The sequence below is a fragment of the Drosophila hydei genome, unplaced genomic scaffold (assembly GCF_003285905.1).
Source record: "Drosophila hydei strain 15085-1641.00,03,60 unplaced genomic scaffold, DhydRS2 tig00000149-arrow-pilon, whole genome shotgun sequence".
NCBI classification, from domain to species: domain Eukaryota; kingdom Metazoa; phylum Arthropoda; class Insecta; order Diptera; family Drosophilidae; genus Drosophila; species Drosophila hydei.
The window spans coordinates 4,878,963-4,900,281 of NW_022045678.1; the positions used below are offsets into that span (position 1 = coordinate 4,878,963).

The 21,319-nt window shown below is 37.9% G+C and overlaps 1 protein-coding gene across 10 annotated transcripts in view; it reads left to right on the plus strand.

The window, feature by feature from the left end:
• The window catches only part of LOC111592654 (voltage-dependent L-type calcium channel subunit beta-4), a 46,208-nt gene that overhangs the window by 1,784 nt on the left and 23,105 nt on the right, over positions 1-21,319 (plus strand). For all 10 annotated transcript variants that reach the window (XR_003944165.1, XR_003944166.1, XM_030223292.1 and 7 more), the window contains exons 2-3: positions 1,826-2,129; positions 19,859-19,894. Coding sequence is in view for 8 of the 10 variants with exons in the window: in XM_030223292.1 (XP_030079152.1) it covers positions 1,980-2,129; positions 19,859-19,894 (186 nt within the window). In the remaining 2 variants the exon portion in view is untranslated. The remainder of the gene's footprint in view (positions 1-1,825; positions 2,130-19,858; positions 19,895-21,319) is intronic.

Below are 21,319 nucleotides of genomic sequence, written 5' to 3' on the forward strand. Positions count from 1 at the left end.
TGACCGATCTGGTGGCGGCTGCTTGCCAAAAAGATGTACAAAGGGAGCAGCTTAATGCGGGATTGATTGGTGAATCATGTAACTGGCACAAAGACCGCTCTGGCCGCAGATAACCAGGCCAAAGTAACATTTGCATTGTCGTGCAGTGCGAACGCAATGCAGTCAACGACACCTGGTGGCCAGGTGCCTTGCCGTGTGTTGCCTGCCTGGCCTGCCAGGCGCATGCATATAGAGCGTGTTTCGCGGAGTTTCGTGTCCTCTCGGCAGCTCCTGCTGGCAAACCCCTTAAGTGGGCGACGCCAGCCCGACTCTGGTTAGCTTTATTAACCCCATTTTCATGTGCTGGCTTTCTCACAGTGCCCGCAGTCATTGTTTCAGTTTGAACAAGCAGCTCCTGCTCCGTCCGGGCAGATTTGTTCTGTGGCTGGGCAAAAAGCAATTCTCTGCCTCAAGTAGCGCCACCCAAGCAGTCACCCAGCTGCCTGGCCACCTGCCCACCTGCCTATCTGCCCAAACACCTTACGCTTGGCTGGCTCTTTGCTTTGTGCTGTTCCCGAGACGTCGAGGCATTTGGTTAAAAAACTTTATAATGTCAAGTGGTGCTACAGAAATCAGGTTAGCCCCGCCTCTGCGCCCACTGTTGCCACGACAGCCACTGCCACTGCTGCCACACTTTGTTGCCGCATAACGAATTGCAGCACTGTTGCTCAAATAGCTTCCTCATTTTCTTCGAAGTGCTTTTCCGTTTTGCCTGCAAAGCACAGTGCAACGTGTTATAAGTGTTGAGACCATCATTAATGATGATTCCTCAACGGTTCTACACTTGCAAAAAAATAGTAGTGCGAAAATTTTTTACTCCTGCGAATCATTCCTAAGGCTTTCAAAATATATTTATACTAAAAATGAAATACGTTTTTAGCATTTCAACAGTTTTTTAAATAAAAATATTTATTTTCTTTTTGAGATATACAAATTTTGTTTTTAAATTTATTTATTTAAAATTATTTTTATTATACAACTCAATTTCGCAGAAAATTTTTATAAAATAAATTTTAAAATATATATCAATTTATTTTATTTATATTAAAATTTTTAAAAATTTTTAGAATGAAATACAAATGATTTTTATCTGTGTTAATCATTAGAAAATAAAATAAAATAATTTTTAAATTTTAAAATATATGTCAATTTATTTTATTTTTTATATTAAAATTTTTAAGATGAAATATAAATGTTTTCATCTGTGTTAAGTATTAGAAAATAAAATAAAATAAATTTTAAAATATATGTCAATTTATTTTATTTTTTATATTACAAAAAATTTCAAATTAAAATTTTTAAGATGAAATACAAATGTTTTTCATCTGTGTTAATTATTAGAAAATAAAATAAAATAAATTTTTTAATTTTAAAATATATGTCAATTTACATTATTTTTTATATACAATTTTTTAAAAATTTTTAAGATAAAATACAAATGTTTTTCATCATTATAAAGTTTCTCAGATTAATTAAGTATTTTTAAAAGTTTAAATAAAGTAATTTTAAAGCTTTACAAAATTACTTAAAATGCATTATATTTACTTATTACTTATTTATTTATTTATAAATTTTTCCTATTTATTTTTAAATTTTTTCATGACTAAAAATTATTTAAATTCAAATAAAATTTCATTAAAAAATTTCAAATAAAGTTCATAAATATTTTTCTTTGAAATAATTATTTGTTTGAGTCATTACAAGATTTTTTCTGATACTCAATAAAAATAAAAATAAAGTCACAAATAAACGAGTTTTACACTGAAAGTTTCTTTGGCACTTGCAGCATTTGCTTAAAGGCAAAGTGAATCAATTGGTTTGCCCAAGTGTTCGAGTGGCTCAAAAGCGCAAATTAAGTGGAATACAAACCAAAAGAAGAAGAAGAGAATAAATCAAACGAAAATTGTCAAATGTAATAACATTGTGTGAAATTTCGTGTGATGAATGCGCGAAAATTGCAGGAAAGTTCCCTGTCCCATTTGGATGTGAATTACGTCAGTTTGCCGCATAGCAACGTCTTCGAGAACGATTTACAAGAAGAAGAAGAACTGGTACACCAGCAGCAGCAGCAGCAGCAACAACAGCAACAGGTAAGCAGCTCATCTAATCATCTAAGCTCCAAGAGATTTTATTTTAATTTCTTAATATATTTATTCATATGTTCGTATCTATGACGCTGTATGTAAATGGAAACTTCTTCCATTGTAGCTGGGCTTAACTTTTGTTATAGTTTGTTAGCAATAGCAATAAATTCGATTAAAGTACGCATTTATAAACGAAATTCGCTTGGCTTTCGATAAATCGTGGCTCCGGCAACGAAATTTATGCATGTTGAATCTTAATGAAGATGGGCCAATAATCATTTTTAATAGCTCTCACTATGCTAAAATTGGGCTCGGACTTAGTGTGCGAACTGGAGGACCGGACCGGACCGCACCGCAATATTCAAATTTTTATTGTCTTTATTTTGTTTGTATCACTGAAATTGGCAACTAAACCGCGTCGAATACAGTAAACACTAAACCCAAACTACTTATTTTGTCTCTGTGTGTGCTCAAAGGCTGTGTATGCTGCTTGCTGGGAGACTGGCTACACAGTCCATGATATCATGATCTATTTTTAAGCTGCCACAACTTGGTTAATAGGCTGAATTGATTTGCTACACAGCGACGAGTGTAATTGATATTAAACTGAAGTGCTTTTATTTCCCTTACATATGAATTTGCTAAGTATTAATCGCATTATTACGATTATGGATGCTGAAGTGAAGACCATTTCATATACAAGATATGATATCATTGTTGGCCCATGTGATATGTTGCTCTTCTGATACGATAGTTTCTTGTTATGAATGTTCTGTTACTCTACTAATATGATTTGATTATCGTCCATTATATGGCATCATCATATCATATCCTTCCTCATATGATCTCTGTCTCATATAATAGATATACTCCTATAATATCTTATATTAAATATTAATCTTCATATGATATCTCACTCTATTATTTTACTTGTTACATGATCCTCATCATTTATTATTATTCTAATATTATATTTTACTAATAAGGAGATTATATCTTTCGCATATGATATATATCAGAAGCTACATACTCTCATATGATATATTCCTCATATAATAAGTATGCTCTTTACATGAGCTTTAAATGCTATACTTGCTCTTGCATATGACAAGTTTTCCTTATCGTTTTTATATGATGCGCCTCATATGATATGCTCTTCATATAATATTCCCCATCACAAACTTCTCATACCATCTCTCAAGTATGTTAGTTATCTGACATGCTTAACATACCATCTTTTTCTTGTATGATCTCTTTCTTATATATGCTCTTCATATAAAACTATTAGATCATGGCCTCATCATATGAAATTTTTCTCTTATGACATTCTTCTGAAATGATTTCCCTCTCTTTTGGTAGAATATCCTCATCATATAATTTTCTTCTCATATACATGACCCTCATACATGATATTTTTCTCATATGATCTCATATGACATTATGATTTTCATATCTTATAATCTTATAGTCTTACTCCTTATTTCTATCACATATCTCATGTGATACTGAGCTGCTTAAAATGATATATTCGCACTTTCATACGATATCTTTATCATATGTTATCCTATTTCAAACGTATCACATCCTCATCATTTCACTTCCCTCTGAAGTATGTTTCTTATATGATATGCTGCTCACGTGATATATTCCCCAAATGACGTCTTTCTCATATGAAGTATTCCTCAAATATATAGATGATATACTTGCTATTGTATGAGTGCCAGATATCTTCGTTCACAGACGAAGTCCTCCTCGTATGAAGCACTTCCTCATGCTCCTCATCTAAGCATTTTAAATTGATTAGCATACCAATCACTTATACTTATGACTGCTCGGAGCAGTTTTATAAGCACGATGACATCGTCAGGCATCAAAATCATTTAAAATGATCCAAAATGTGGCACTAACTAATGACGTTAACAATGCCGATGTTAATGGCGTTGTCTCAAGAACTCGTTCCGATCGAGCAGTAATTGCGGGCGGGTCGAGGGCGTGCCAAGCACATAACACTTCCGTAAACTTACGTTTAAAACCAGTACAAACCAAAAAAAAAATAAAAATAAATAAAACAAAATGAAACAATGATCGTAGCAGCAGTTAATATCAGATTTGTGCGCATGTGCGATGTCCGACGTCCGATGTCCGATCGGAGGTGTATTTTGTGTCTTTTGGCTCGCAGCTAAACCAGTTTTAAGTTTCAGTTGACTGTTTGAATAATATTCAATGATAACTGAATTTAGTGCAGGATAAATTTGATTTTGTCCAAGTGACGCAAAGCTCAAGCAGAGATACGACATCACGAGTTCACAGAAAGTGGAACTGCCCGACTGGCAAATACCGTGACCATTATAAAATGAGTGTTATTTGAGAGATTTAGAAATATTAGGCACAGAATCTGACACATTCGATATTTTTATAAATTGGTATAGCTCAACTTTGACAATTTTAGCTTCATGAAAATGGGAAAAGCTATCGCATAGCTAAAAATAAAATCAAATAAAAAATAAAAATTAAAAATAAATCTTTCCGAGATGAGCAGATGAACATACGAACGGGTGGGATGCACGGACATCTTTTTCATTAGGAATATATATAATTTTTGGGATTACTTACGCCTCCATCTCAATATACCCTGCTGGAGCGCCTTCAACGGCTTCAGGGTATAACAAGACAGAGTGCTTCAGCTGAAAGTGTCTGATAGATGGATATACGAACATTTCTAGATCAGCTACGTTTGTCATTTTGATAGACTATATGAAATTGCGAGTTGCTTCCTGTTGCTCATTCAAGCACTTGCCTATATTCATTTAGTTCTTTATATATCAAATTAAAATTCAACAAACACTTCAAGAATGAGGTCAAACTCAAAGAGCCGCAGAGACTGCATTGATTTCTGGCTTTGAGCTCAGAGTAGATAATTTGAATTTCTTCGAGCTGAAAAGCCTAAGCCATAAAAAATTGATGCCCAAACTGTTTCAGCAGCAGAGCAGCTGCTAACCCTACAAGTGTTAGTGCTTGTATTTGTATTAGTAGCTGTATTTGGCTCTAAGTTTGTATCTGTATCTGTATTTGTATTTGTATTTGTATTTGTATCTGTATCTGTAAGTGATTTCAGTTATGCCGCCGGCTTCATGTTGGGTAATCAAATTAATAATGGGCTAAAAATTACATTTCAAGTCGTTTGAATAAATTAACAATTATAGTATGTATAGTATGTATCCGCGTATGCTTTTTGGGATAAAACAATTTTCTATGCCAGCGACCATATGCTGTTAATTTATGCATAAACAAGTAAATGGTAAAGATATTCCGGTAGAAACTGTATCCAAAACACTGGCCACGATCATTAACGAGGGAAACGGCAGTTTACTAATGCGTCTGAAACGTTTAATTACTTGAGTTTCGAGCGTATTTTCGGCTTTAATTTGAGACATTGTTGAATACTAGAAAATAGTCTTGCATATCTTAAGAGCGCTAATGCGAGGGAGTAGCCTGTATTTCTGCTAGAGCCGAATACTTAACCCTTAAAATAATAGTTTTGATTCATCTTTCATGGCGCACAACTTCACTGGAAGCCACAGCACAAAGAGCCATAACAAATTGTTCATAGTCAAAAGTATTCAAATGAATTCTACAAAATTAATTAACTCATACCTTCATGACTTCCGCCAGCAGCTGCAGGGATAACACACAAAAAAAACAGCTAAGAGCATTGCCAACGACTGCATAATACTCGTTATACTCTATACAAAAATTGTGGAATTTATTGAAATATTTGAAACTCTTCCCAAATTATTTATTGCTAAACTTAGTGAGCTTAGCTCTTCGATTGCAAAAGAAATAATTCGAAATTTGATAAGATATGTTTTGATCTGAATGTCAGTAACAGATGTAGCCGCATCGTATGGCACGTAAAGCCAATATACCCTACTATAGATAGCTAAAGGTGCATCAAAAAACATATATAATGAAAATTGCACATGAAATCTGCGACCCTGAAAAACTTGACTTTAGCCACAGAGCTCTTTGGGTTCGCATTTTATTTAATTTTTATTTATTTTGTATTTTTTTTTTTTTGGAAATTTTTAAGCACGTAGTGCATTGAGTGAGCCCGTTAATTATAGAGCTCGATCAATTATTCATTTGCCAGATTACCTGAGAGAGAAGCGAACGAGAGAAGCGTAGCCCAAACTGAACTTCACTTAAAATGATTCTGCGAATTTTTGCATTCATTTGGTCGTTGCTCTGCGTCTGTGGCTCATTTCAATATTTTTATTGTCTGATTGAAGTGTGACGTTGGGGCCGGCAGCTGCAGATGAAGCAGAAGGTGGAGCTGGAGCTGAGTACTCTGGATTCCGGTCGGCGTTTTGCCAAAGAGATTAATTGCCGGTCGGCTGCGTGCTTTTAAGCGTTGATCAGCGCGCGGGCGGCATTTGGGGGTACCTGATCGTCGGCGATGAGGCAGAAACGGGAATTGCAGCATGTCCAACCATTTCCATTTCCGAGTTAATTGTTTGGCTACAGAACACAAAAGTTCATCAATCTTGTACCGATACTTTAGCTAGACACAAGCCCAAAGCACGACAGACTGCCGCACGCAGCTTACAATTCATCTGAATTACTACACGGATTACCGCATCAACAGTCAATCCCCATTTTGGAGTATTTCTCAAAAATATATAATTATCTATACCATATTTAACATACAATACTTCAAGAAGTAGCATTTGCAAGACTCCAAAATACAGGAAGTGGCGGGATATAGCTTAAATGATCTACAAGCTATTAAATAAGATCCTGCAGAGGATCAGTATATATATATATAAATAGATTTTACCAACCGATAACTATATTTCAGCTGTTGTCTTAATTATCCATTATATCTATCAATTCATCTCATCAAGCAATATCTCAGGTACAACAAGTAAGAGTGCTCCAGCTGGGAATGCCCGACTAGGAAACACCCCGAACCCTGCGCAAAGCTGCTATTGAAATAATTCTGTGCCTCTTGCCTGTTGAAAATATATTTTACTCTAAATTTCTATTTCCAATAAGTTCAGGGTATACAAATTTACCAAAATTCCGACTAAGACCCAACGCGAATTTCGTCGTGCAGTTGATTGTCATCGCAGCTGCAGTGCAGTCAGTTTAAGTTGAAGTCCGATGACATAATATTTAGTCATACTTAATGGCATGAACATAGCACTCGAATGAAATCAATAACAATGTAAAATCTCAAATTCTCTTCATTCTATGGCAACTTCTTTTCCTATTGCTCTTATTTGGTCACTCGAGATACTCGAGATGTTTGCTCTAGAAATCAGATTAATTTCAATAAGCTCCAAACTTTATCTATATTACAGCACATTAAATACTTTATATAACATTATTACTGTATTTATATTTTGTTATATAAACATTGCATATATAGAATATATCGAAACTATTGAATATATATTTATATCTGAGCTTCAGAGCTTCGTTAAGCTGCTTCGTTCTATATTTTCAGTTTTATTTTTAAGGTAATTTCAATTTACTATTGACAATTGATAGCTCTTGTTGGGAACACTGTTCAGTCTAATCCTTCAAAATGTGCCTAGTAGGTGTATCTATAAATTAATAGGGGCTGGCCATGTAAATGCCCTCAAATTGAACGCTTCGTTGGCCGTGTTTGCTGGGCAGTTGGACAGTTGACCGCGGAAATTAGACAACGCTTTCCACCTGCCTGAGCTGAAAGAGACAGCCAAATTTGGTGATGACGTCGACCACCACCGGCGCAGGTGAAAATCAAGCGTTCCTGCCGCCTCTGTCACCGTCCCCTGTTCCCGTTCCCGTTCCCGTTCCTGTTGCGTGTGAATTTTCAGATGGTCCCAATGCCTGAGTTCAATTTTCCGAATTCGATTTCGTTTTCGTGTTGCTTTTTTTCGTTCTGCTGTGTCCCAGATGCAACACACACGTGTTGACAGAGACACGCAGCTCGGCTATAGAATACAGGTAGTCGTGGCCCATAGGCCATAGGCCGCAAATGAAATCATCGGACTTCAGCTGTGGTCACGGCCAGTTGACATAGCCACAGGTCTGGCCTCAGAGACCGCAATTGAATTGAAAATCGATTTTGAGGCCGAACTACAACAAAAAAGGTCAAATGCATTGCACTAAGTGAAACTCGATATCGATAAGCGAATAGCAAATCTAAACCAAGTCCAAGCCAGCCTGCACATAGTGCAAACATCCTGGACAGCTGACGCTTGGCCTAGCCACAAGGACGCAACGTCAGCTCCTCAGTCAAGGCACAGCAGAGCCAACAAGTTAAGCCGAACACCCCACAGATAGCCAAACACTATACAAGCAGATGTTAATGTGGGGCGCCTCTAGCCGCATGTGTGTGTGCGTGTGTGTGGGAATTGTAATTAGTGGCACTTTCCCAGTTCTTTTGTTTGCGCACACTTGACACAGCAACGATTGCGGCCAGCCCAAGCTGGGTCGAAGGAACCAGAGCCTAAATTGACATGTAATATCTGCTCATATAACAATTATATATATATAAATATATGTGTGTATATACAGCAAATAATAGCTTGGCTTAAATTTGCCCAGACAGCATTTACAGCCGTAGTCAAAAGTATTTACTCAACAAATAAATTTCGCAGATTTCCTGCCAGTTTCTTTTAGATTTTTCAAAATATTATACGAATGAGACACGATTTTATGGGATGTTTTAATTAGCAAAGACCGAAGATGAAGTGCGCGTCTCATGCTATACCTGTTAGTGTATCGGTAAAATATCTAGGTGTTCTTGATCTTGATCGGCGGCAGCACATCAAATCGAAACGAGAGCAGCTCAAGGTGAATACCAGAAAAATGTACTGGCATTAGGAACACCTTCAGAACTTAGTTTTGAGAACAAATTAAGGCTATATTGATCTTATTGGAGCCCAAGCCATCCGTTTATAAAATATTATTGTTAAAAAATAATAAAAAATAAATAAATAAATAAAAATAATAAAAACAGCAAAAAAAAATTGCAATTTACTCAATTTCATTAATAACAAAAATGAAAAGTAAATGGAATTTCGTATTGTGAAAATGCCTTTGTAAACTAATATAAAATTTATAGCATCAGCATGAATTAAAATATGTGATATCGTTTATAGAAGCTATAACCAAGAAGAAGTAAGGAGTGCAAGGGGGGAATATCCGAAACTTCGTCACAGAAATCTAAGCAGTAAATTTGAAATCTGTAGCTTTTGCGTTATTTAGATCACACTAGAAAACCCAAATCTAAATTTTAATTTTGATCGATAACAAAGAAAATGCTTAAGTTATCGAAAAATGTTAAACATACAAGAATAAATATGGATCGCCTTAGTTCGTCGTTCTCATCAAAATTATCTGCATGCCATGTGGGGTCGGCCACGCCTCCTACTGCCTGCTACATACATTTGCACAAAGACGCTTCCATTAGCAATGGGTCTTCTGGGTCTCTTATATATATATATATATATAAACATTAAGCAAATTTACATTTAAACAACTTTTCTTTAAGGTTTTATTGCCAAGACGAACGACATTTGTTTTTAAAAGGTGTCGTGCAGCCGTATTAAACACTATCTCCACCTACATAGAATGGGCGAAAAAGAGAGTTCCGGAGCTCGTTTGCCTATTGTCTAATATTTGGTTGCTTTCGTAATTTCGCCTCGTTCGGATCGCATTCATCAAAATTATATTTACAAATTATGCAAAGCAGTTGAGCTGCACTCAACCCGAAACATGTAGGCACTTTCGGAAAGACCTAAGACCTTTCTGGAGACCCTAAATCAACTGGCGAGAGGAAGAGAGAGAGCCAGCACGACTAAGAGTTATTTTTGGAAAATTATTTGCCATTGTTTTGTCGCAATTGTTGTCATTGTTATCGGGTAGTGGGGATTGCGTTTCCACCATAATTCTTTTAATTATAATATATGATCTATTACATTAGGCAGATACATATTTCTCGCACACTTGTAACACATTTTAGCATATTTTATTAATTTAAATAACTCAAGTCGGCCACTCGAACAGATCTGGGCGGCACGATAAAGCGTCCGAGCTAAGCTGCACGATCCAGAGTCGCGTCAGGTTAGGTTGGCGGAGGTTGCGTTTGCTCAGCGATATGTGACGAAATGCCGGACAGCCGGTTGAAAGTCGCAACACAGTTGAAAACTAAAGAAAAACCCAGCGAAGCGTCCAAGCGATCGCATCCACCTTCGTTTATTTGAGCCGAGGTCGCTAATTAAATTCAGTGGAAAACAGGCGCATTTACCGCGCTACAAACGCACAAGCCCACCACAAATATCACTTTGGAGACAAACAACTCCCACTACAGCTCGTAATTTGTTTATTATCATTTACCTGTACCTGCCAACAATTGACGTTCGCCCACCTTTGCTTTTCACCGGCCTCGGCTTGGCTGTGCGTCGACATTCTTGACATCCGTGGAACATGACTAATGGGTGTCTAAGTGACGAATACGCCCCTTGGCATACTATAACTGCAGGGAAATTCAGTTTTTGAAGCAGGCTTGGCACTTTTACGTTGCTTGAAAGATCGTTTTCTAACACGTAGAACTTATTTAGCTTTGCTTCCGATCTGTATAAATGAACGGCGCTAATTTACTGTAGAGTGCTGCCTCTCTTGAAATAAAAATATATTTCGTTTTATTAAACCTGATTGAGATCGATAATGGTCCATCTGCAAAGCTTGGTGATCTTTGCATTTGCTGAAACCTTGCACCTATCTATAGAAGATGTCATCAGAGCCTCACATTTGATGGTCTAATTGTAAAACTATAGCTATGCCCCAATTAAACAATGCACTACTTAAATATATGTTTTAGATTTGAAGACCAAAGGCTCTGCTGTCATTTAGACAGAACCAATATACTCACTTCACCACGTGGACGAGTATAAAAATCACCCTTTTGCGGCTCTCTTTCTAGACTCTCTTTTTCAGTGCTACCTATAAAACTGAAGTCTGCCTCGCAATTACAAATAAAGCAACGCCTTTCTAGGCGATTCTCATATTATGTTATTATAGTTGCAGTTGCTTAACTTATTCTATCAAAAGTCTGAGCTAATTTGCATCTTAACCTGTCCGTTCATAAATCTCTTTTAATGGCACACATACGATAACGCCTTCCTTTGCGATTCTCATGCTTTGATAGTGCGTTTTTTAGATAATTTGGTATGCCTTTCTAAGCTTAATCTCTCAAAAGTCAAAAGTCAATTTGCATATGAACCCGTCAGCACATAAATCTCCCTATCACCCAGCAGCAACGTGTCAAGTGCATACAAAGCGCCATTAGCTCATGGGAATTTGGGATGCAGCTGCTGCAACTGGCGGGTGCCAAAAGTCAATAGACAGCATTGTTTGCCCACTGCACACAAAAGGGCTGCATAATCAAGGGCTCGACTCCCGGTGGCTGCTACGCGTCAGCGTTTATTAAATGCCGCCAATCCTCGTGTTAAATGCCTCAATGTCAAGTGGCTAATAGAGCAATCGACGGCGATGCGCTTTGAATAATGATATCTGGCTACTGTTGAGTAAAGCAAATGAGTGGAGTAAATGGAAAACCCAAAAAAAAAAAAACAAAAACCAAAAAACTCTAACCCCAAGACAACAAGTGTCGCTCCTGACTCCGGCTGTGATCCTCACGCGCCATCAGTCACTCAAGCGCCGTAGATGTTGAGATGTTGATGTTTTGACATCACAACATCATTATCTACTCATTGTCTAGCTCGACCTCGACTGAGGCCGAGTCTTTGCCCCAATCAGAGGCAGACGTCATTATAGACAGATGTGCCTCATCATCATCTCGCCGAAAAGGCAGCAATAGAAACAGTTGGAGCAGCAGCTCTGCCAACTGTTGATACCGATCCCATGTAATTAGGGGCCGAACCTTACAAAGTGCCCGTTCAGCCTTCGACTCGATTTGATTGTTTCATACAACTACGCTCACCTGGCGGACCCATTTTGTATTTGATTTGTGTCCAACGGCTTCAATTGAAAGCCCCAAGCTAATGTCACTGTGTTGCCAGAGCACTAAAGATTTCAATCACTCCACACACTCGCGCAGCCGATGCTAATCTTGGCGAGAATACATCTTGTTTTACAGCCCAAAAGAAAGTGTGAATCAATTAGTCTCGAGCACAGACTCAATTGCTTACCTTGCCAAAAGGAAAAACAAAAAGCAATTAGAGATTTTTTATAGCTACTCGATTTAACTACTCTAAGTCCAATCTACATCGGGTTCTTGTTGTTGTTGTTGTTGTTGTTGGGTTCGCTGTGTTTCTTGCCCGTTGTCAAAGTGTCGTAAAAGTGTTTGCTCGTTGGGTGAAAGGCCTGGCCATAAAGTCGTAAGTACACCAACTCCAATAACACGATACTGCGATAGCCCAGGCCAAGTCAAGTGCACAGGGAATACCCATTGGCCTCCTTTAACAACAAGAATTTGTCAAAAACAGAAAATTGTTGCTAAATGCGAACGCTGCGTCATCGTTCGAGTCACAGATCCGATCGGATCGTCATCGTCATCGTCATCGTCATCGTCACGGTTCTTGGGGTAAGTGAGAACCAACTCAAACTCAAATCTTTGGCACGCGTGCGGATCTAGCGACTGCGCCGACGACAGCGACAGCGACCGCGACAGAGACGTCGACTGCGCCAGCACCAATTGAAATGATTAGTTTGAGTTGTCAGATTTTGACAAGCGGTTGTCATCTAGGCTGTCAAACATTTTCGTTTCGCTCGCCTTGGCAATGAAAAATTGACAAATTCTCTCATTTCTTGGATACTGTTGTAGAACATTTCAATTCTATTTTATTTCACTGCTAAGGTCAATGATTACAGCTGGATTTTTTAGTCATTGAAATGCAATTAATTCGAACAGTTCATATATATGCCTGATTTGAGCAATTTGTGTGTGGGAGCAGACACTTTCTGTGTGAAATATAAATATAATGAACGCCTTTCTTTGCGATTCTCATAGTTACAATTAATGGTATGCACTAAAGTCGTTATAACTGTTTTGTTTTAGACTAATTCTCTTGCTCTCTAGAAGTTAGGATACACAAAAATGGAATTTCCTTTGGATTATCAGAGTTATAGTCAAGCGTTGATATTAGAAATCTTTTCTGTCAGCAGAGTATCATATGGGTAGAGTATCTTTTACTTACTGTCTGTGCTTCCAGCTGCCAAAAGACTGGCTTTCTATATATTTAGTATAATATATTTAGTATTAATGAATATCAAATTTCCCTAGAAACATAATCATCCAAGTTCAAGCTAACGTTGTTTCAGACAGTAGAACATCTTGTCTCTCTTATTTTCACTTTTACGCTTATCTGACAGATATTAAAAATATAAGCAATATAAGAAAACAGCCTCTCCTCGCGATTCTCATATTCAAATTAGGGATAACAATGTCAACCCAGCCTTTCTTTTTCATTAACTATATTGTGTTTCTGCTATAAAATATACGTAAAATATAAAATAATATAAATAAATATTATTTCAATACTACGTATTTAATACTATCCACCCCATTTTTGACTGCTAACAGTTTGACATCAGGTTAAAATTACATTTTTTTTGATTGATTGATAACGTTTCTTCAAAACAAAACCGTCAACATTTTGGGCCATCAGAAACTGAAGCAAACGTCAAAAGCAATCAAACAATCAAGAAAAGTAAAAAGTCCAAAATTATTATTTCGTATAGAATTTCGTAATTAAATCTGGATATGTAATTTCGAAGCTTTAAATAAATCGTAAGCAACGATAACTGGACTTTGAACATAACTGGGCATAATTATAGTCCCCAGTCCCATAGCCCGAAACTCACTCAGAGCACACGGACTAGACACACACACGCACACATACACACACATATATAAATATACACACACACGCTAAGAGAAGTTTTAGAGCTTCAAAAAGATGGTGTACTATAAAAGTGCTTTATATAATTTTTCCCATAGCTGACCGATGCACGGAACGAATCTTTATTTATGGCATAATGATCGCCGGACTCCCAATAGTACCCCAGCTCCCAAGTCTTCTTTGCATGCAGAGCGAGAGCGAGGGAGAGGCAGAGTCGCAGCGGTTGCCCGTCTCATCGCTTTACGATCAATGCTCGTTTGTGTGTGTGTGTGTGTGTGTGTATGGGCATCATCTGGACCCGTCTCTGGCCAGGTCTTCGATAATTCTTTATTATTTCTTTAAAACTTCACCTTTAATTAAACACGAAACGAAATTATAAAATTGTACCTGCTTTAGCAGCCAACACTGCTCAAGTCCAAGTCGGAGTTTCAACTTCTTCGTGCTGCTGTTGTTATTGTTGTTGCTCTTTTATTTATTTTGTTGTCGTTGTTTTTGTTTCAGCCCACGGGGGAATTTTTACCTGAACCATCGAACTGAGCAACCAGCGCACGCAGCGTCCCGCTCATCTGCTCGCAGCTCTCGGCTCTCGGCTCTCGGCTCGCCCCGGTTTCTCATATGTGTGTGTCCCCAAATTCGATCAATTTAGATACAAACACCCATTTATGCATCAGTACCTTTTATTAAACTAGTGTCTCTCTCTCTCTCTCTCTCTCTCTGTCTACATCTGTGCATCTGTGTGGGTCTCAGTTTGTGTTGCCGCCGTTCGCTGTGCTACGTGCTGCCTTAATAAGCCCGTTAATGGAATATTAGGCAATGGCAAAGAGTTTCAATTCGGCTCGGGGTAGACAATCAATATCAATACACTACACACATTTTGTCGAAGCGAGTCGCACATGGCGACACACTGGGAGTGAAAGAGACACCGGGCCAGCGGCTGGGGACAGAGCCAAGTCCAAATTGTCGGCGGCTGCTGCTGCTGCTGTTGCTGTTGCTGTTGCTGTCCGGCTTTAGTGACCAGCTCTCAGCATCACACGATCGAAAGATTTTAGTGCTGGAATGCAATAAAAATTTTATTTTTGTTTTGTTCGATTTGATACAAGTTTTATAGTTGGTCTGCTTATTGTGTGTAGGAGATGCGTACATATATGTACATACCAATATATGATAGTACACACACACACACACATGCACAATAAAAGTAACAAAAACCAGTAAGGCTACTTAAGTTGATTATGCACGACTAGAAGATACCCTATACCTATACACTACACGCACTTATGCCACATAAATCAGTCAAGGCTTCTTACGATCAGAAACAACCGATGAGCCAATGATAAACAAAGTTATTAATTAATTAAAATTCTAAGTGTGTATTAGTGAAAGTTTCAGATCAGTAAGTAGAGTCAAAGTCATGCCCAAAATTTTTCCTTTAAATTTTTATTTAAAATAGTTCCTTTTTATTTTAGAAAAAGTTGGGAAAGATTTGTCAGCTCGGAAAGTACTCTTAGTCTATGTATTAATTATAATAAACTACACTAAAATTTTGGGTTAACCATTTTTATGCTCCAAATACCGATGTTTATAGATAAAGGATAAATGGTGCGAGATATAAACAAATCTTGCTTTTGCAGCTGTTGAGATCAAATTGATAACGAAGCCAGCCTGACCAAACAGATGTTTACTTTAAGGGAGCTGCCACGCCTTCTGCTGCCTCTAGCATGCATACGCCAAAGCACACTATACCCTGTTATCCCACTTTCAATGGGTATAGAGTGTAACTTGTATATACTATTGTGATGTGCATACACTGAGAATAATAGCTTATGGCAAAGGCTAGTTATATTTGTTTATGGCCAACGAAGGACAGGATCTCAGCTTAGCTGATGTCATCTCTATTACTTATGAGCGATGTAGATCTGCACTTGAGAGTCTATATCTCAGTTAGAGTACATCTATAACTATTATCTATATGATATTTTCAGCATTTGAAGTGTATTTCAAAGTTTCCAGCTGCATTCAACTAACATAATTCAAGCCTGCGCCATTGCACAAGGTATTAGTGGCTCTTCTCTCCGGGTTTTCTTCTTGTTCGTTATGTATCGTTGTCTCTGTGGCTGTAATAAATATTTGATACTCGCACTAAACCCGAATTAACATAATTTGATCGAGCGGTTTGCCGCTGAGGGCCGGGGTCCACTGACAGCGGTGCATTTTTTATACGTCCGCTGGACACATCGGGAAATTATTACATGGAAAACGATACCTTTTCCCCTCACTCGCTCGCTCGCCGCCATAAAGAAGATGCTTTCTTTCTATCTATCGTCTAGGAGGATCTATGTATTATGATCATGCTCTCTAATGCGGCACACAGACACGCACACACATACGCAGAGAGATGTATACCAACTAGACTAATGTCATTACCACAAGAAAGGCAGACGGCAAGACAGACGCGCAGCATACATGGAGAAGATCTGTAACTAAAATTTATTCAAAAGTGATTCGAAAAGAAAGAAACGTCGCCATCTCTCTCCCCTTTCTTCTCGAAGCACACACTCAGAGAGACTCGTTAAGAATAGATTTCTCGATTCGTGGACCATGGTAATGCGTGTGACTGCCATTAGAGCAAAGTACTTTGGACGCTTCGTACCCTCTCGCTGTCCCTATCCCCAGCTCCATTTCCCACTCCAATTTCCATGCATTAGTTACCGATACAGCATCAGCATTTCACTATATTCACGTTTTCTTCGCTTTTGGCTTTCTTTCACCTACAAGATTTATCGCTTTGTATTTGTATTATTTTTAGTTGTTTTATGTCAGCTGCAATCCCGGCCAATCCCCCCCGCCCCTCGCCGCGCAATACATACCTTTATATCACTTCACATGCAATCATACAAAGTTAGCTTTGAGGCTCGCTGCGACATTTTATTGCTGCTGGATGCGCATTCGGTTCGAATAAGTTTTCTTTCCTCCACACAATGCCCAATGTAATATAATTAGTTTCTCTGTTTTCCTCTGATTGGATGCATCTATTTTAAGCTCTTATTGCTATGGCCACATACTCAGGGGTGCTTGGGTAGTTCTCCAAGCAGAGAGACAGAACAATATTAAATATGTCAAGGAATTGTCTAAAAATATTCAACAATCAAACGAATTTAGTAATTTTAATGTATTTTTGCTTTATGCTAAAAAGTATTATCAATAGTTGATATATAGAAAAGCTAATTATTTTTACTACTCAAGTGGAATGGGGTCAAACACTAAAGAACTTTTGCAGCAGCTCACTCAAAAGCTCTTCTCTAAATCATTCCAAAACTAATCCACGTATTTCCACATTTCTATTATATGTAGAAAGATAACTGTTGGCTTTTGCATACCACAGTTGCCACAAAACAAAACAAGTTGGCTGTAACCGACTGCATAATGCTCGTTCACTTTTCAAAGAGAGCTAAATAAATTTACGAAATCTATGTAATCCGTTTTACCATGCTCCTTGTAGCTTTATTGTCTCTCAATAAAGCAAACCTGAACCTAGCACTAAGCATGTGAAAGATGGAGCTATAACATGATACCATGAGCCCCAAAGAAGCGTATATAGTTTTTCTATATATACCCTTATCATTTGTACATACTTTTGCTTTAATCTATGCAAGAAATTTACAATATTGGGAAACTAAAAGTATCTATAAAATTGCCAAAGATTTATATATAAATTTATGTTTTAATGTTAAAGTATAGAGAATATCAATAGCTACTGTTTCAGTTACGAAACCCAAGCTGCTTATGTAATAATTATATAAATATATCTATATATATATTCCAAATTTCCCGATTTGAAGCGCCTCCAGTTGCCAATTTTTCTGCTTTTTCTATTCACGTCTACATAGTCAAGAGCTTAAAATCTTATACTCCAAAAAACCGATATTCTCTTTTGGAATTTCTGGAAACAGTTAGAGCTATACATACGCATATATACAGTACGCCCGTTGGAGTTCCATGCTCTATGTATTTCGTGTCGCTTGCCATTTTCGTACAAATTTCTTTAATGATCCAGAACAAAAGACGCACGAAGTGTGCAAATCGTGTGAGGTGAGGTCAGGTGCCCCGATTCGCTCATACAAAGCCACTCCTGGTCAAAGAAGCACACGTGGTTAAATAATGTCGTTTGGCTAGTTTCGAAAGAAATTATTAATTAATGTATGATTCGGAGTTGTCTTGAGTCTTGGCTAGTTATTTGGCTTGCCTGCCGTGCCCTTCTCAATAGTTGATGACGCGGGTTCGAACCTCAGCCCAGGCCCAGCTCGGCGACCCGTCGCATTGGCCAATGCTTTCGGTCATTCCCATTTCGTATATTCCAGTTCATGTTATGTTAATCGCCCAGAGAGTGACCAAAGCGATGGAAGAATCTATCTGACTTTACGACATGGCCATTGGAGACATGTTCTCTGTATAAAATTAAGTATTATTTGATTGCTTTTGTCGAAAATCGCCGCTAAGAATTTGTTTAGCTGTAGTTGTGTTACTTCTACATACATAGAGACGTGCATATATATATATAAATATACATTTGATTCTTTCGCTTCAGTTAATAAATACTCAAATTTAAATAGAAATTTCGGTCGCTCCAAGAGTTCATTGTACTGTGCTGAGGCATGGACACAAATACATAGAACTAGATGACAGAATTAGGAGATATGTGCACACATTACAGATGGCAACAGTTGGATTGCTGCGAGCTATTCTCGGAAAATCGAAAGGATTTTCATTTACTTCGCTGCTTGAATAGCCTTTCCCAATTATTGCACTACATTTCGAGCTGCCACAGATTCTGCTACGTGATTTCACACTCAAGATAAGGTCGCGTTCTTGTTAGCTTCCAGGAATGGAAATGGGATTAATTTTTCCTAATTTTTGTTACCACTTTTTGTTCGGCGCACGTTTTGGCAAAGTGTTTGACTGAACAACTGAAAACTCTCTTGTCTATGAAATTGCACGTGTCTTACTGTCGTGCAACACCTGAACGTGAGTCTATGCCGCTGCACATTTTCCTCTATATAACTCAGATTACTTAACATGTGTGTGTTATGCAGTGAGCATTGTTTCATTCAAATTTCTTTTAAATACATTTTTCTGTACCATAAAGGTATTTTTTTTGACTAATGTGTAAATATAAATGTATAAAATCTTGTATATGAAATTTATATATTTTAACTCTTATCAGTATATATAAATATCTTCGATCAGCATTAACAGCTGAGTGAGTATATCCCTGTCGGTTGTTTGTCCATCCGTCTAACGAACTGTGCATGAAAACATCAATCGCGGAACCCTTAACAGCTAAGCACTTTAAATTTAGTTGATTATTTTATAAAATAAAAATAAATAATAAAATAAAATAAAATAAAATCAATAAAACATTCCCTGTTTTTATAGCCATTTCTTGCGTTTTAGCGGCTAGATTCAATAATTTGTTATATAGATTCTTTTAAAGAATATATGTTATGAGAGAGAGTGGGAGAGAAAGAATATATATATATGTACATGCTCCAAGTTTCTCTAGTCATACTCTAGTCCTTCAATGAATAGCGTCTCTCACATAGCAGCTATAGTATTACACGATTTGCCAAGTACCTATCTTAACTTTTTATTGAACGAGGGAGCCCATTAAAATTTCAATAAACTCTTTGCCTTCGTGATTAAATATCAATATGAAATGATACGAAATACATTTTTGCATAATCATAATAATCTTATTATTGATATATCTAAATACTTTTCGAGTACTAAAACTAAACTCTAATATATTGTAATTTGCAGGGTTCCTCGCCTACTCTGACGCTGGTCACCTCAAAAGTAAGTAGCGCCCACCTGAGTGCTCCATAGTTGATTGGCGCTTGCACTTCTGCATGGCTTTACCTTAGCTCGACAATGCATGACTTATATACTTAGTAATTCGTTTAGTTAGTGATGCATCGGGTTGAGTCATTGCTGATGAATCAAAGGCGGCAGTGGAGAACAATCGATGTGGCAGACATTACTTTGATCTACAGGATTTTGGTAGGCTGGACTCGGCTTGTGTGACTCAGCGCAGAGTCACGTGAAGGAAATGACTGCAGCCGAGGCATGCAGCGTGGCAGTCAAGTTCAAAAGAACTTGCAGCGCTAAATGTGGCACCAACTGCGACTGCGCAAACACATATTTTTGCCATTTCAGTGCTCATTTCTTAAGCTGGCTGCACTCGTAAAAATTAAACTTTATATGTTAAATTGGATGCACTGTCACCAGCGCTGCTTGTAATGGGTCTGAGCGGCATAAGGTATATTTTTAAGGCAACCGACAGATTACCTGGCAGCAGATTACAATATCAGTGGATAATCGCAAAGCTGCCGTCGTTAGACCCTGAGAAATGGCCGCACACTCAGCGAAATTCTGCAGAAGAAGTTGAGGAGGGAGCCAGCAGCAGCAGCAGCAGCAGCAGCAGAAGAGAAGCTTCAGCATGCGACCTTGAAAATGCAAACTATGCCGCGAGGGCGCTACACACACACACACACACACGCACACTCGACAAATACCACACACAAGCAAGACACAGCAGAAGGCTTGAGAACGGGAGCTTCTCTCGCAGTCAGCCAAAGGGAAAACGAAATGATGTGTGTTTGTGTGTGTGTGGTGTGCGTGCGTGTTTGTTTGTCCTATGCAAGCTGTAGTGCCAGAAAACGAGTTTCGCTGCCAGCGCACAAGCTGCATCTGTATCCCGTATCTAACAGATACGCAGATACTTCGCATGCAAACCCGAAAGACCGCAACGCAAAAGTCGGTCTTTGTGCCAATAGAACTTAGAATGCGGTAGGACGCCAAAGTCAACTTGATTTGGTTGCTGTTGTTGTTTGTTTGTGTGTGTGTGTGACTTATTGTTGTTGTTGCGGCTGTCTTTGGATCGCTGTTATTATGACGCGCCACAGGAAACAGCAACACTGCCCCCAGCTCTGGGCTTTGATCTTCAATCTGTCTTGCGTCTAAACAAATTTTGCATGCAACTGTGTGTATGTATGTATGTGTGTGTGTGTGTGTGTGTGTGTTTGTGTAGCTATGTATGTCAGTCGCAAAATCTGGGTTGCTGCCGGCGATATGCAAGATTTAATTTGACTTGAACTGTTTTCGTGGTGTGCGACACATTGAAAACTTTAATTAAATTCATTGTTTGCTCTCAAGATTTTGACACATTTCAATTTTTTGTTGCTTTTAACTCCTTTTTGTATGGGTATTCAGGTCATAATT